This window comes from Phoca vitulina, unplaced genomic scaffold (genome assembly GCF_004348235.1).
Source record: "Phoca vitulina isolate PV1807 unplaced genomic scaffold, GSC_HSeal_1.0 scaffold32, whole genome shotgun sequence".
Taxonomy (NCBI): Eukaryota; Metazoa; Chordata; class Mammalia; order Carnivora; family Phocidae; genus Phoca; species Phoca vitulina.
In genome coordinates, this window is record NW_022589735.1 from 12,639,045 (window position 1) to 12,655,203 (window position 16,159).

At 42.1% G+C, this 16,159-nt stretch overlaps 1 protein-coding gene and 1 non-coding gene across 7 annotated transcripts in view; one reads left to right on the top strand and one right to left on the bottom strand.

The window, feature by feature from the left end:
• Positions 1 to 16,159, bottom strand: part of GRAMD2B (GRAM domain containing 2B) — a 122,654-nt gene that overhangs the window by 2,118 nt on the left and 104,377 nt on the right. For 3 of the 6 annotated variants that reach the window (XM_032425283.1, XM_032425284.1, XM_032425290.1), the window contains exons 6-14: positions 12,727 to 12,822; positions 10,731 to 10,802; positions 10,551 to 10,631; positions 7,969 to 8,080; positions 7,292 to 7,414; positions 6,473 to 6,560; positions 5,461 to 5,565; positions 2,055 to 2,148; positions 1,574 to 1,693 (exon numbers count right to left, since the gene is read on the bottom strand). In XM_032425283.1, the coding sequence (XP_032281174.1) occupies positions 1,574 to 1,693; positions 2,055 to 2,148; positions 5,461 to 5,565; positions 6,473 to 6,560; positions 7,292 to 7,414; positions 7,969 to 8,080; positions 10,551 to 10,631; positions 10,731 to 10,802; positions 12,727 to 12,822 (891 nt within the window). The remainder of the gene's footprint in view (positions 1 to 1,573; positions 1,694 to 2,054; positions 2,149 to 5,460; positions 5,566 to 6,472; positions 6,561 to 7,291; positions 7,415 to 7,968; positions 8,081 to 10,550; positions 10,632 to 10,730; positions 10,803 to 12,726; positions 12,823 to 16,159) is intronic. The other 3 variants (XM_032425286.1, XM_032425287.1, XM_032425285.1) reach the window with 2 other exon arrangements.
• On the top strand, positions 14,062 to 14,165 carry LOC116645343. The gene has a single exon (XR_004301943.1). It is a non-coding gene; the product is annotated as a U6 spliceosomal RNA (small nuclear RNA).

A 16,159-nucleotide genomic window follows, 5' to 3' on the forward strand; every position in this document is an offset into this window, starting at 1 on the left:
CAGGCAAATGCTGCTTAATGGATTCCAACTCCGTTGATAATCCACTTTAAAATGAAAAAAAAAAAAAAAAAAAGAGGGCTAAAAATGAAAAGAGTGGCACAAAGATGAAAGTGTCAGGAAAGACCAAGAGAAATCAGATGGAAGGAAAAGAACAAAGCCTTGGCAACACCAAGTGTGACCTAAATGCAGAGATAATGGGAAACCGATCCTTACAGAGCCTGTGTGTCATGTGGTGTCTGATTCAAACCATCAATGTTTAACACTCCTACTAGATATTACCCATTTCCCAGAGGACTGAGTTTCAAGGCCCAGGGTCCGTGACGTATCTTTGGATCTCGAGACTACAGTACAGTGTTGGGCATCAAAAACGGGCTCAGTAGATGTTTGTTGGGTAAGTGAACTTTCAAGAATTCTGAGCAAGGAATTCTCAACAAGCAATACTGTGATGGGAGTGAGGAACCCCACGGAAGAAAAGAAAGATTATATATATATTTTTATTTGAGAGGGCACAAGCATGAGTTGGGGGAGGGGCAGAGGGAGCGAGAGAATCTCAAGCAGGCTCCCCACTAAGGGTGGAACCCAATGTGGGGCTCGATCTCAGGACCCTGAGATCATGACCTGAGCAAAAAGGCAGACCCTTAACAGACTGAGCCACACAGATGCCCAGAAGCCAAACATCTGTAAGCATGTCATGAAACATAAAGAAATTCTCTTCAATTCTCAGCAACTCACATTTTAGAAAAGAAAACACTTCGGGTGGCTACACCCGACCTTCTCTAGGATGATTTTGGGTTAAAAAAAAAAGTTTCCAAGTTTGTCCACAGGTTCAATAGGAATTCTAGGTCATCCTTTGGTTTAGAACTGAACTTTGGAAACTCCTTCGCGCTCAATACTTCAGTAGCTGAATGCTAACTACCATTTAGTCTAGCAAAACCAACCTCATTTGGCTCATTTGTATTTCAGATTTTTTTTAAAAGATTTTATTTATTTATTTGACAGAGAAAGAGAGGCACAGCCAGAGACGGAACACAAGCAGGGGGAGTGGGAGAGGGAGAAGCAGGCTCCCCAACTGAGCAGGGAGCTCGATGCGGGGCTCAATCCCAGGACCCTGGGATCATGACCTGAGCCGAAGGCAGACGCTTAACGACTGAGCCACCCAGGCGCCCCTGTATTTCATGGTTCTTACCGAGGAATCATGACTACACTGTTAGGGGAACCCACCACATGCTGGGCATTTGTGGTAACAGTTTGAACTGAACCCTGCACTTGAAACCTTTCCTTAAGGTTTAGGGCAGAAACAAACCACCAGATGGAAGAGATAGACATATACTGGAAGGAGAAGTGAAGAAATGTTAATTAGGTTTAACTCTGGGCCCTTTCTCCTGTGCCCATCTTCCTGTCCGCTGTCCGCCCTCCTCCTGGCTTTGAAGAATGACATAGGCTTCAGGACAGATTTGCTCGAGGACTGCCCTACTGTTAGATACTTCTAGAGGGTAAAGGTACATCAGTGGCTTTCCTGGCAAGGCCTCAGGTTGGACTGTGAGGAGCCCCAAACACAACTTTGGAATCCGACCTGGTTCAAATTCCAGATCTGCCAACTTTCTCCGCGTGTCTCCTTGAGCCAGTTACTTGGAAACTTGGACTCTTCGTCTGTCAGAAGAGTGACATCCATCTGGCAGGGTTCTAACAGAGACTGAACACAGTATTTCACGTATGGCAACCATCAGCCTGGGTGGGGCTGGCTGTGTCCCTCCACTGAGCCCTGTGTCAGCGGTCACCGGCTGTCGGGCCCTTGTGGTGGACAGAAATCTTTCTAACTAAGGAGGAAAAGCCAAAGACACACCCACAAGGAGAATGAGACTGAAACCAATTTCTTGGTGGAAATAAAAAAAAAAAAATACTCTTTCCTATTTACCGTGACATCCCCCGGCTGGGTTTTTGGTCACACAGGCTGCTTGCTACACCCCGAAGGTGTTTGCGTGCGTAACCCCTGCTCTCTGGCCATCAAGAGGCACTTACGGCTCCCGCCCCAACCCAGGAAATAAATGAGTCACCTTTTCTAATTTCATTATGTTAGCCGTCAGCTCTTGGCAGAGGACCTCCACATTTAACTGTACTTGTGACCCCAGGCCGGATGGTGCTGTCTGTCTGTAAGAACAAAGAGAAAAATGGTTGTGGGCAGGGGATGGCAAAGGAAGAAGTAGAATGAACACATTTTAAATTTATTTGAACAGAAAACTCGGTTACAGCAGTCGAGCATGAGCCTTTCACTTGTTAACGTCGGGAAGGCCCTGTCGTAATCCCCCAAAGCTGACTGGACGTGGAGGGGATTGCATCTTAAAAGCTCAGCTGGATGTCTCTTGAGCTGTTTTCGTTGAAGTGGCAGTGTTGTGCCCTGGCTTCCGAACAAAAAAATCAGGCAATTCTGCTCAAGCACATAGTTTCTTAGACCTCTTGTTCCCCTCGGATCCTCGCTGTCCCCACCAGAGCAGAAATGGGCAAGAATTATTGCTCTTCTCCGTCACAGGCTTATTTCTCATGGGAGGAGGGACCGTTTACACAGGAACTTTCAGAATGTATAGGAATTTTAGTCAAATTGCTGCTCAAGTGTGAGACTTTTGTAGTTTTTTTTTTTTTTTTTTGAGACTGGCCATGCCCATGTAACTGCCCTTGTCTTATAATGGAACATGTATTCATTGTGCACCATTTGAACTATTTACGGCATGAGCTCTCCCCCAGGGCCCACTGGGGTCCTATACCAGCTGAAACTGTAGGAAATTGAGAGCTGTATGTACATTTTCCTGGAGAGATGGTCTAAAAAGCCGTTGATCAGATTTTCATGTTAAGGTTAACAACCCTGGTCTCTATCTTCTCCATATTTCTTAGTTGTAATTTATTCAGCCATTAAGTTTTTGGGTGGCAGTGATGGGTCTAATTATTTTACACAGGTACTTGGTGAATGACTGATGATCGTCTAAACATTAAGAAAGCAATCAGATGTTTTTCTGTTTACCCTTACTAAAAATAAACAATTCCTTCTTTATCCTTGAGCCACACCATCAAAATCTTAGATCCCAAACAGGAACCTGAAGGGGAATCTTTCGGTGTCTAGAGGCGAGAACGGAGACCCACAGAGCTGATGGGTCAACATGTAATTCTGACAGCATACAAGCTACGGACACACTAACAAAGCCCGTAAAAGGTATGGATTCTGCGACAACTAACCAACCCACTTACAAGTGTGGGTCTAGCTACTGGGCAGCATGGCTGGATCACCTTGGCAGAGAAAAAGACATGGGAGAAGCTCAGGTCCTATAAATTACTTTATGAACATCTTCTTCCTGTCATGGGTGTTCCTGGTCTCATGTCATAAATAATCCTTGTGATTTTTCCTTCAAATGATGATTTTTCAGACTGTACTTCTCCCTAAGTTGATTATTTAAAGAGTGGACTGAATATTCCTTTTGTCCTTGTTAGTGGAGTTTCCCCCCCATCATCACCAAGTTAACATATGATAATAGGACATGAGGTACATTTTTGTGTAAAAAAAAAAAAATCAACCCTATATATGATAGTGAACTAGGAGGGCATGCTAGATGAGTGTAGAAAAAGTATGTCAACATTTTTTTTTTAAGATTTTATTTATTCATTTGAGAGAGAGGCAGAGGGAGAGGGAGAAGCGGACTCCCCGCTGAGCTGGGAACCCGACATGGGGCTCGATCCCAGGACCCTGAGATCATGACCTGAGCCGAAGGCAGACGCTTAACCATCTGAGCCACCCAGGCGCCCCTGTATGTTAACATCTTGAACAAGATGGGAGAGAGTAAGTAAGGGCAGGGTATAAATCTGTTCTAGACTGTTCTTTATGTTTCCATATTATTGGCTCAAAGGTATATATTATGGTTCAAAAAGAACCTGTATGCCAGCAGACGTGTAAGCCACAGAACAAGACTTTTAGGTAGTTGTTTGAGCATAAAGAGGCCCTAGAAGGGTATAGGCTAGTAGTGCTCCAAGTGTAGAGCCAGGCTGGCACCATCAACATCACCTGGGAACTTGACAGAAAGGCAAATTCTCAGGTCCTCAGTTCTAGTTCATCAGAAACTCTGGGGATGGGCCCTGCAATCTGTTTTAACAAGCCATCCAGATGATTCCGAAGCACGCTCTAAACAGCCTAATCCAATTCCTAGGCTGTACCTTACAACCAAGCCATTGGTAGACTGGAAAGCCTGTCCTCCGTGTAGTCATACAGATGTGCATCTGAATCCTGATTTTATTATAAACTGTATGACATTAAATTATTTATTTGGTCTCATTGTCCTCGTCTGTAAAATGGGAATAAAAGTTATCTTAAAAGGTTACGGTAAATAAAATGAGAGAAAATTGTGCATATATATATCTATTCTAATAGAGTCTCTAGCACATGGTATAAACTCTGTAAATGAGTATCTCTACTTTTAGAACTTAAGTTAGGCACCTGGCTGGCTCAGAAGAGCACATGACTCTTGATCTCTGGGTCACGAGTTTGAGCCCCACGCTGGGTGTAGAGATTACTTAAAATAAATAAATAAACTAAAAAAACCCCCCAAAAACCCAACAGTTAAAAAAAAAAAAGAACTTGGTTTAAAAGTATGCTTTCTAACATGGGGTAATTTATTTCACTTTTTAGGTAATGGATCAAAATTCTTATGTATATGGATTTGAAGGAAAGAGCTCTATGTCTGAAAGGTTTAATTAGGTCAGACATGTTAAAAATGACAGTGATGGAAAATCTTCACAGATGCATTCAGCTAATTACTAGTCACAGAGATCTTTTTTTTTTTTTTTAATTTTTTTTTTAAAGATTTTATTTATTTATTTGAGAGAGAGAATGAGATAGAGAGAGAGCATGAGAGGGGGGAGGGTCAGAGGGAGAAGCAGACTCCCTGCTGAGCAGGGAGCCCGATGCGGGACTCGATCCTGGGACTCCAGGATCATGACCTGAGCCGAAGGCAGTCGCTTAACCAACTGAGCCACCCAGGCGCCCACTAGTCACAGAGATCTTAAAAGTGGTCAAGAGTTTCGTCAATATAAAGAGTTAATGCATGATAAATGAGCTGAGTTACTTCAACTGCTTCTTTCCTATTAATGTCTTCACCCACTGCCATTTTACTAAGATAAACTGGTATATTTTAATAAATGGGCCAAGGTCACAACTGAGTCTTAGGCTACCAGAACAAGATAATGTAAAGTCAGGCTTGTTTCTTGATAAACTGGCAACACTCTAGCAAGAACAGTTCAGAGTCAGGGCATTCATCTCTAGGACCCTCCCACCTACCCCTTTACTTCCCACAGATACGCTTAACAAAATGTCTCATACAGAACGTAACCTCGACTCATGTTTGCTAAGAAGGATGGTAAGCGCCCCACATTATACTAGTCTCAGGAGCAAGCAGACGACAGCACGGGAGGGAATCGTCTTACTCATGATGGTGAGTGTCCACAATGGAGGTCAGTGACCCCAGCCTCTCCTCCAGAGTATTAATTCTGTATCTCATGTAGAAGGTTGAGATGATTAATGCACACACACTGCAAAGGGATAAAAGAGAAGTTCTCAATAGGCTCATGAACTGACCTGAAACCATCAACTCAGAGCCAGTGTGGTACCTGTAAGGCAAGATATTCTCCAAAATTAACTTGCCACAGAGACTTGAAAAAGGTCTTTTTTCAACAGGCTGATGCTTGTCAAAAACTTGAGAGCTAGAACGGGATTTAAAATCTTCTGGCCCAGGTTCCTCAACTTACAAACAATGGCCATTCTACTAGGGTCTCGCAAAGCCTTGCCCAAGGTGGATGACCGAGCTGTGCTCCTTCTCCCCTGTGGTGCTGTGTCCCTTACCAGGAGGCCCTGGCCAGTGAGTGCCCAGTCTTGTTCTCTAGTGACTCACAAGTTCCCTTCTTTATCTGCAAACAAAACTGGGCACATCCTCCTTGGTAGTAAGGAACAGCCTAGAACTGGGTCAGCCTATTTTCAAAAAAACAACTGGTTAAAGGCTGGAAGCTGAGGGGAAATGTCTTAAAGTCTATGCCTGAGTTTTCACAGTAAAAGGGATGATGGCATTTTGACATTGTTTTGGTCTCCATCCAGAGAACATGGGATAGATGAGAAAATAAATAGTAAGGCCAAAGATGCTTCATCATCCACAGAACAATTTCCTTACTAATAGTATCCACTCAGAATGTAGTCCTCTGCTGGAATTGACCCAGTTTGGTCTTCCCTCCCCCCTTCTATTTATTTAAATAAGGGGATGAATAGGAAAATGTGACCTAAGCCTAAGGAAAACAAAATGCTAGAATAGGAGATAAAAATTGTCAAAGGAAAGATGTGGGTCACATGAGAGACAACTGAGATTTACAATGACTCTTGGAAGTGTGAGATTATTCTTTTAGAGAAATGAATGATTTTAAGTCACTCATAGTAAATTCATCTACTTACATGATTGCGTAAAATATAAGAATATGGTGGAGAGTCATACATGTCTGAGACCTGACTTTGTGTAAGACTCCAATGGTTTCTGACTGACCTGTTGTGGGGGAAGAAACAAAAAAACAAGACAGTTTTTAAACTACAACACACCTCCTTCATCCAGCAAAGTCCCTATGGGGAAGAGGTACTTGAAAGAGGCAATTATTCCCGGATAATAGACATTGAAGAAAACGTTGACTGAAGCCTTCCAGGTGTCTATCCTTGCTCTCATATCAATATAATTGGTAAACAGCTATTAGAATACTTACTAAATAAGCAATAATTTAATAATTTGAGTTTTATCACCAATTTTTGAATAACATTCTCAAAATACTAAAAATAATGAAGGGACCTCCAGGAAGGCTATTCACCTTTGTATCCCTCACAATAAAGCACAGAACTGGATACTGTTTGGTGAATGAGTATATGAATTAATATGCACAGAACAAAGACCTACAGCAAGAAGGGAGGGGATATGAAAGGCAGTCATAAAGTGAAATATGAGGGCCTTTTATTTTTTATTGAAGATTTTATTTATTTCTTTTGTGAAGAGAGAGCACGAGTAGAGGGAAGGGCAGAGGGAGAGGGAGAAGTAGACTCCCCATAGAGCAGGGAGCACGATGCAGGGATTGATCCCAGGAACCCTGAGATCGTGACCTGAGCCAAAACCAAGAGTGGGGTGCTTAACCAACTGAGCCACCCAGGTGCCCCTGACATCTGAGGGCCCTTTAAAAGTTACAAGCAGATGACCGCCACCACCCCCTTTACCCAAGACATTCTGTTCCTTACCATGTACGGGGAGATTCTTGGCTTTTCCTTCAGGCACTCTATTCACATGGGCATCTGCCCGAGTTGGTTTTGTTTCTCCCTTGGAGACATTCAGAACTGTCTGGGATTCTGTCACATGGAAATCTATCAAGCCAAAATGGGGCTGGCTAAGTTTTCTTCCCAATGCATTTAAAAACACAGCATCAACCACGAAGCAAATCAATCTCACAACATGCATAATGGCTGAGAATATAAATGGATCTTCTCACAAGTTGGTTTAATGGTTAGGTATTGAAATTCAATGCTTAAGGAAGTCAGAAAATTATATAAGGACAGTCTGTCCTTAGCCCACTGACTCATGGGGACCGTTCAGCTAGAACAGTGAATAATATGACTGAAAGAAGAGGTAAAAAAGACATTTTGTGTTTTTCAATCACTCTAATATTGTGTCGATTTAAGAGACATTTATTAAATATGTATAAAGAAATGGATTTTTACCATGTAGACACGTCCTTTCCCTAAAACTTTTGAACTACCCTTTCTCCAGAGTCCCTTCTCAATTGTTAATTAATTGCTAATTAGTCCCTTAATTAATTGACAAGGTGGCTTTTGTTGGTGTTGTTTTTGTTTTAAAGGGGGGAGATGAGGATGTTTGGTGGAGCATTACATTTTAGTTAACATACAGAAATTTCTCAGACCTCGCGAGTTCTCGGATTCAGGAGTCTGAGACCCAGAGCTGCTGTATCCTTCCATGTCTTGCCTTCTTTGTCGAACCACTCCATCCAGATCTGAGAATTCATCGTTGAAATCCTGAAGGGAAACAAGGAAGTGTACAGAGTCCAATTCCCCTCAGTAAACAGACAGGCCTCTGAAACCCCCGGCCCTTTCACTTAGGCCTCACCTATAAAATACTGAAAGAGAAGAGAGGATTATTCCATACCGCTGGGATTTCCCCGACAGATCAGAGTATTTGATGACCAAAACAGATTTTTCTGGGCAGTTAAAATCTTGTCAGCAGTGGCCAACTTGTTTGAAAACAACAAATGTCTGGAAAAAGAACTGCTGATGATTGAAAAGTTTCCAGAGTCAAACTGGAAAAGTCTCATTAGCACTCTGTCATGAGAAAAAGTGAATGACGCAGACATATACGAGAAAAAAATAGACGCAGAGTTTTCTAAATCCATGTTCTAAATGTGAAGGTATTCTTTAAATCATAGTTTAAAAAAAGGTATTGGAAATGAAAGAAAAAATGGCTTTAACAAATTAGACACTGAAAGCAAATTTTTAGCTTTTCTTACCCCCCTCAACCAAATTAAAAGAGAGTCTGTGCTATCACTTTTGAATTATAGAGGGAGGATAGAGGGGTGAGCAGTTGGGAAAAAGCAGGGATGTTTTACTTTATATCCCCCAAATGCTGAAGAACTGAAGGGACCACAGGTGTCTTATACTAGCTATCTTTTGGTCATTTCAATAATTCATTTCAATTTCATGCAAGAATATATAGGGGATAGAAAGTTGAAGAATTCAAGTCTCTTCGATTTAATAATTATTGACTGAATGCCTATCATGTATCAGGCAGGATGCAGAGCTTGTCAGACAGATGACTGCACTTAATCTTCACCCCCAGTATCATGAGGTTGGCATTTTGCTGGATGAAGAAACTGAGTCAGAGCAGTTAAAGAGCTTGTCTGATGGCATAACTCAGCTGGGTGGAACCCAGATTTGAAACCAAGTTTGTTGGATTCCAAATCATATGTGTCGGCTTTTATTTTGTACTACTTCCCACTCCTTTCCCCCGCCCAAGGTGTTTTTTTTTTTTAACTGAGATAAAAATTTATGTAATATAAAAGTCATCATTCAAAGCATATAATTTAGTGGTTTTTAGAATAATCACAACATCAAGCAGCTTATTTCAGAACATTTCCACCACCCCCAAAGTGAAACCCTTTACCTAGTAGCAGCCACTCCTAATTTCTCCCTCCCCCATCCCTCAGCAACCACTAATCTACTTTTCCTATCAGTTTGTCTGTTTGGGACATTTCGTATAAATGGAATCATACCATATGTGGCCTTTCGTGTCTGGCTTCTCTTGCTTAGCATCATGTTTTCAAGGTTCTTCCATGTTGTATGTGTCAGTACTCCTTCCTTTATGTGGTCAAATAATATTCTACTGTATGGACATACTACATTTTATTGATCCATTCAGCAGATGATGGACATTAGAATTGTTTCTATTTTTAGGCTATTACCAACAGTGCAGCTGTGAACATTATTTTTTTTTTTTGAAGATTTTATCCATTTATCTGAGAGAGAGCAAGAGAGAGAGGGCTCGGAGAGGGAGAGGGAGAAGCAGACTCCCTGCTAGAGCAGGGAGCCCAATGTGGGACTTGATCCCGGGACCACGAGATCACGAACTAAGCTGAAGGCAGACGCTTACCCGACTAAGCCACCCAGGCGTCCCAGCTATGAACATTCTTGGACAACTTTTTATGTGTACAAGTTTTCAATCCCTGTACTATTTGACAGCTCTCAAAAAGAAAGATTTGGAGATGTGAAAACCATGGGCTCATACCATTGCACCCAAGGTATTCCAGCATTTAACAGTAATTATTTTGGGAATAAGCACTTGAATAAATATGGTGAGGACTCTCTTGGGCCGACATTATACCATCATAGGTATAAATCTTGTACAAATGGGGGGAATTACTTTCCACTGGAGATTTACTATATAGTCAACGAAATCTAAAGGGGAAAAAAAAACCTCTTTCACTTGGTCACTACAGAGTTCTTTCACAATTATTTCTGGATGTTCCTCATCTTTTCTACTAAGCTATAAAGTCTTCAAAGGCAAGAACTAGTTTTGATTTTTCTTGGTGTCCTTACAGCATACACTAGCACAGTGCCTGGAACATAGAAGACAATCAACGATTTGTGGGGATGAATCATGCCCCTACCTTAAGAGACTGGCGAATCCCTCTAAAACAACACTGACAAGCAAAGACAGCAAGATTTTACAAACACCTCCACCGACTACTCACTCGCCCAGACAGTCCACTATCCTGTTTCTTTCGTAGGACAGCTCTTTAGTTACTTGAAAAAAGTTTATAGCCTCCTATGGCCCCCCTTTACTTCAGCACAGAAATGCCCTGTGTCTTCACATTTTCCCTCAGATATTAAGGTCTACACTCCTTCCATCCCCTGATCCTGGTGTAAGGAGAAGTGTCATTGTGGGACACATGCCCCCTTCTGTTGGATTTAGATAGTTACGTAGGCAACTCACCAGAGGCAGAGATGAAGGGCGGTCTGCCCGGAAACTGTTCTCAAGAGAAGACGGGTTGGGACTGTTCCCGACGCTCGTGTTCTGAAATTAATGAAACAAAATGAAAAACCAGATCAACTAGGAAACCAGAGGAAATAGAAAAGAGAGACAGCAACTGAGGCTCAGGAATGTTGTACTCACTTCTAAGTGTCCACACACAGATTTTAGTAGCTTGTAAGTAGAATCTCTGGAGAGTAGGGAGACAAATATGTACTGAAAAACAAGACAGAGTCATTATTAACAGATACTGCGTGGAAAGATGTGAGGGTTCAGAGTGCAAACAATTTATCTGTATATAATTTTTTTCCTTTTCAAATGATGGAGACTGTTCTTTGGTCTACAGTCTCATTCACCCACACATTTTTTTTATTCCATTTTCTGTAATAAACCAAACCTCTTCCCCCACAACAGCAACAAAACCGTCGAACCTCATTTAAGTAATAAAGCATCATGAAGGTTCTAATACGCTGACATGGATGCCCCAAACACGCCCAGGCAGGCTTAAAAATAATAATGATAATAAAAAAAAAAGGCTAGTGATATTTGCTAGATCCTCTTTAAAGCTTGTTCCCCGCCCCCTTTCTTTTAAGGTATTTAACAATTCCCAAAGGGTCCTCTCTGTTCTGACCTAGATTTCCACTAACAATTTCCCAGAGGCTCTCACAGGCTTGTTCTTTTTCAAGCCACTTCCAGATTCTCCCTTGTACAAATACGGAGATTTTCGAGTGGATGCATATACGTAAGCGATGGGAAAGAAGTGAAATCAGACGAGACAAGGAATTTGGAGACACAGGACATAAGGAAAAACGATTTTAGCAAGAACAGGATGTTAAGAAAATACTAAAACTCAGTCTTCCTCTGTCTGTTTGGGCCACAGAATCTTTTCAGAGCCCCTTTCCAGAAGTTTGTGATTATCCCTGTCACTCATCGACGAGAGCACTTGATAGGCTTTCCCAGCAAGCACGTATTCCAAAGGAGTTAACACTGTGGATTCTGCTGTTAGACCTAGTTGCTAGGTCTGGCTCTCCCACTTATAAGAGGGTACTGGGCAAACTGCTAAAACCACTCTTGGCTTCACTTTTTCTTTTCTTTTGAAGATTTTATTTATTTATTTACACAGAGTATGTGGATGGGGGGGCAGAGGGAGAGAGAGAATCTCAAGCCGACTCTGCACTGACTGCGGAGCCCAGTGCGGGGCTCGATCCCACGACCCTGAGATCGTGACCTGAGCCGAAATCGAGTCTGATACTCAAGCGACCCTTGGCTCCAGTTTTAACAACACCTACCCCTCCTAGGTGGCAGTGTGGAATCAATGTAAAAACAGAAGGAAAGCATTTAGTGTGTGCCTGACGAGAAGTACTTAATGCTCATTAGCCATTAGTATTAAAACACCTTTTTTTTTTTTTTTCAAAATATTAACCTATTTCCCACCTCATCAGATTAGGCTCTCTTGTCTTTTCTCCACCCACCTTCCCTCTTCAAGTTACCCAGTAGGGTTAGAAATGGAATGCAGCTTTTTTGCTTTCATTGAAATAGTAGGTAAAATCTTAAAAAAATAATTTCAAGTGAGAAATGAGTAGGCGAACTATTCCACTCCCTCTTTCTGGCCAAACTGAAATGAACACCACTCTCAATGCAAATACTTCTGGTTGCACGTGTGTGGGGCAGCCCAAGTCGGGAGTAGCTCTAGACTTTCTATACAGAACAGTACCTGAAGCAACCTGGAAGCAAAGGGGGACTAGAAACTGGTCCTGAAGCTGACCATGCAGGGCAAGCACTGGGTTGACGTATCTGGGACGGCTCTGGAGAGGGACCAAGTAAGGTTCTGGGGAGGGTGGCCACCCCACCCCAGAGACTCCTCAGTCTCAGCCTACCTCACCCCCTCAACCATGTGGTGGCTGTGGCTGTTTTAAATATTAAAGAAACTCAATATATCAGCTTAGCTTCTTCTAAGAGATATTAGGGAACGGGAAGTTGGGAAAGAATTTTATGTTTTCGACCTTGGTCAAGCAAGTAGAATTAAGTCAGCAGGAAAATCAAAATTGTCAACAATTATATTAGAATAAAGCACCTTGTGAGGGGAAACAATACACAAACAGGACAAAGTGAAGGTGCCCTCGCTCCAAGGCCTACTCACCCGGTCTGTGACTGTTGCTATAATCAGAGCATTTGGCACCAGGAGGGCAGTTTTGGTTTTCTTTATTAGGGTGACTGAGAACGCCGGAATAGAGATCTGAAACAGAATCAGTTAAGACTGGTTCAGGCTTCACTGAACACGACTTCAAATCTTTATGTTGAAGGAAAAAAAAATTTTTTTTAAGGTTAACAAAGAAATCAAAACCATCAGGGAGCTCTCCAGCCTCCAGGATGAAAAGCGAGTCTCCTCAAAGTTCTGTTTACAAAACCAGAGGGTAAATCTGCAGCATTAATTCTACTCGCTGGGCGAGAAACCTTTGTCTTGAGATGAGGAAATGAATGCAAAATGCACAGTCATCTTAAAGATAGGCCCAGGGCTCTAAAGAAATTGTGTGCTTGTGGTCGTCCACTTAGGGCTAATCTCCGCACACTCCTGGCTCTCCTCTACCCTTAGGTACGTGCGGGTAGGGAAAACCTTGGGACCTCAATTCTCAGCTATGTTACTTTCATGACACTGAATAAAGGAAACCTCATTTAAAATGCAGCCTGGAGGGGCGCCTGGGTGGCTCAGTCCTTAAGCGTCTGCCTTCGGCTCAGGTCATGATCCCAGGGTCCTGGGATTGAGACCCGCATTGGGCTCCCTGCCCGGCAGGAAGCCTGCTTCTCCCTCTCCCGCTCCCCCTGCTTGTGTTCCCTCTCTCGCTGTGTCTCTCTCGGTCAAATAAATAAAAATAAGATCTTAAAAAAAAAAAAAAAAAAAGAACCTCTTCATCTAAATAAATAAATAAATAAAATAAAATGCAGCCTGGAGGCTAGGAGGGGCCACTCTCACGCACCACCTCTGCTCCTCAGTTGCAGACCCCAACAGGAATAAGCCCATTCGACTACCCAGCCCAGCAGGAGGAAGGAAGGATTTCTCCTTGCCCAGCAACAAGCTCAGTCGATGAGAAGGCCTGAACACTCACTTCTCTCCAATGGACTTTTGTCTAAAGCGACTCCTCCCAACTTCCTTCTTTTCTCTGTAATTTAACATTTCTCTCCTTCGATCTCGACTTGCCTGTGGTTTGCCTACGGTTTGCGGTAGCTTGCATGGCTCGAATTGTGATTTCTCTCCTATTCCTGAATAAACTCGTTTTGCTAATTAAACAAGTGGCTATTTTACTTTTCACGGTCCACTCTACGTGACCTACTCGACCTTACAAGCTACCCTTTCTAGGCCTCAGTTTCCTGATTTGTAAAATGGAGATAATCTGCACTGCTTCCCAGGATTTTCTGTGGATTAAGTGAGGTAATATATGGAAAATGCCTAGCACTCATTAAGAAAGTGATGTATTCTGCTTACTTCGGCAGGACATATACTAAAATTGGAATGATACAGAGAAGATTAGCAGGGCCCCTGCATGAGGATGAGTGCAAATTCATGAAGTGTTCCATATTAAAAAAAAAAAAAGTCATTCATTTCCTCATTCGTCTCATAAAAAGAGGATGGGTGAAATGAACTCTAACTTTATTTTCTGGTTCAAACAATAGAGAATTACAACAGATGAGAAAGTCATTTAATTAGGACAGTCTTATGAAGTACATATTCTAAGAGATTAGGACGTGTTCAGAGAGGTAGGTGCTTGTCCAAGGTCATAAAAATAATAGGTTACAACAATGGAATTTGAACCAATCCAATCCAAAATGTGGGTTCTTTTTCATACAATGTATTACAAGCATGTACCAGATAACATGAAGAATAGATGTTCCAATAGTTTTATGTTATATCCCCCCAAGCCAGTCTTGTTTCAAAGAGAAAAGGATCGTATCACTTTGATCCTGGAAAACAGAGTCACACACATCCACGGTAAAATGACTTGACTCCCTCCACAGGTACACACACTAACTTGAACATTTATTTTGTAAAAATGCTTTGCAGATTCTAAAAGAACAGGGTCAGTGGGGAAGAGGAGGGCCTTAGGTTAGAGCTGCCAGCTTGAAGGAAGAAAAACAAGCTTTTAATTCTGAACACTTGCATTCCCATATTTAGGTTTATGAGACAGAAATGTTCTACTGCCCCTCCAAGTTCCAGATGGGAAGACCAGGGAAGAATGAGGGGCTAATCTTAATAAGACATTTCCTAAAATTGCCAAAGAACTCTACTGCCCCAAATGTTGAAGTGTAGGAGGTAACTCAGAAGTTATACACTGGGATAACTTTGGGGGAAAAAAGTAAGGTCTACCAAGACCCACCATGTTATGTCTTTAGAAAACCAGTGTGTTAATGCTAGTTTCCTTTTCCCTTTTTCCGTCTGGTCAGTTCTCTCTTAGGTAGATGGTGGGTTTTAAAACCATTGCTAGAATCATATTGGCTTCAAAGTATACTTACTGAGTTTTAGAATTCCCTCATCCTTTAACAAAGACTCATTCTTCATTCACTAATATCTCCAACCCTGCTACTTTGGTCAGAGGCGTTGGCTCTAAATTCCTGAGAATTATCTTATCACATTGAACTGGAGATCCCTTCTACCCAACCCCTTCCCTACTCCATGAACAAGTTCTTGTAACTGAGAAATCTAGAAATACAGTGGAATACTGCTTAACACTGCTTTGCATTATACTGATTCAGGTGATACTATTTATCAAAATATGTTTGTCTAAACACAACTCTACATAATTACAAAACAACATTAAAATAACATGTCTGACCTAAAGAACAGTGTGCTAGTCGGCTGACCCAACACCAACAAAATCAAGAATTTCCATTGTTTGTTACATAGTCATTATCTAAAAGATTGCCAGGGGCTTTAGGGAGAGTATTTAAATAAAACATAACTACCACTCAAAACAAAAAGTTTTCAGTCAGCGACTTCATGAATATAAAAGCTGCTTATTAATAATCAGGAATCAGAAGGATTTTTTTTTTTTTTTTTTTTTTTTTTTTAAGATTTTATTTATTTATTTGAGAGAGAGAATGAGACAGAGAGAGAGCATGAGATGGGGGAGGATCAGAGGGAGAAGCAGACTCCCCGTCGAGCAGGGAGCCCGATGCGGGACTCGATCCCGGGACTCCAGGATCATGACCTGAGCCGAAGGCAGTCGCTTAACCAACTGAGCCACCCAGGCGCCCAGGAATCAGAAGGATTAAGAACTCATTAGGTCACGCGAACCTAAAAAGGACTTTCTCGGACTCCTTGTTCTGGTGGCCTGAATGAACTGCGCTATGACATTGGAGGACAAAGGGAAAGAATGTCAGTGGGATGGAATTATCTTTTTCCTTCTTATGACACAGTCCCAGGGTCCTTGCCTTGGAAAGCAGTGGCTTGGGAAAACTGCCAGTTCCTCTGGGCTATCCTCCTGAACAGCTCAGGTATCTTGGGGCTGTGTTCCCCCAAATCAGTTTAATGAGAATGAGAACTTTCAGTCATTGTCCCCTGGGGAATGTGGATGTGTGAG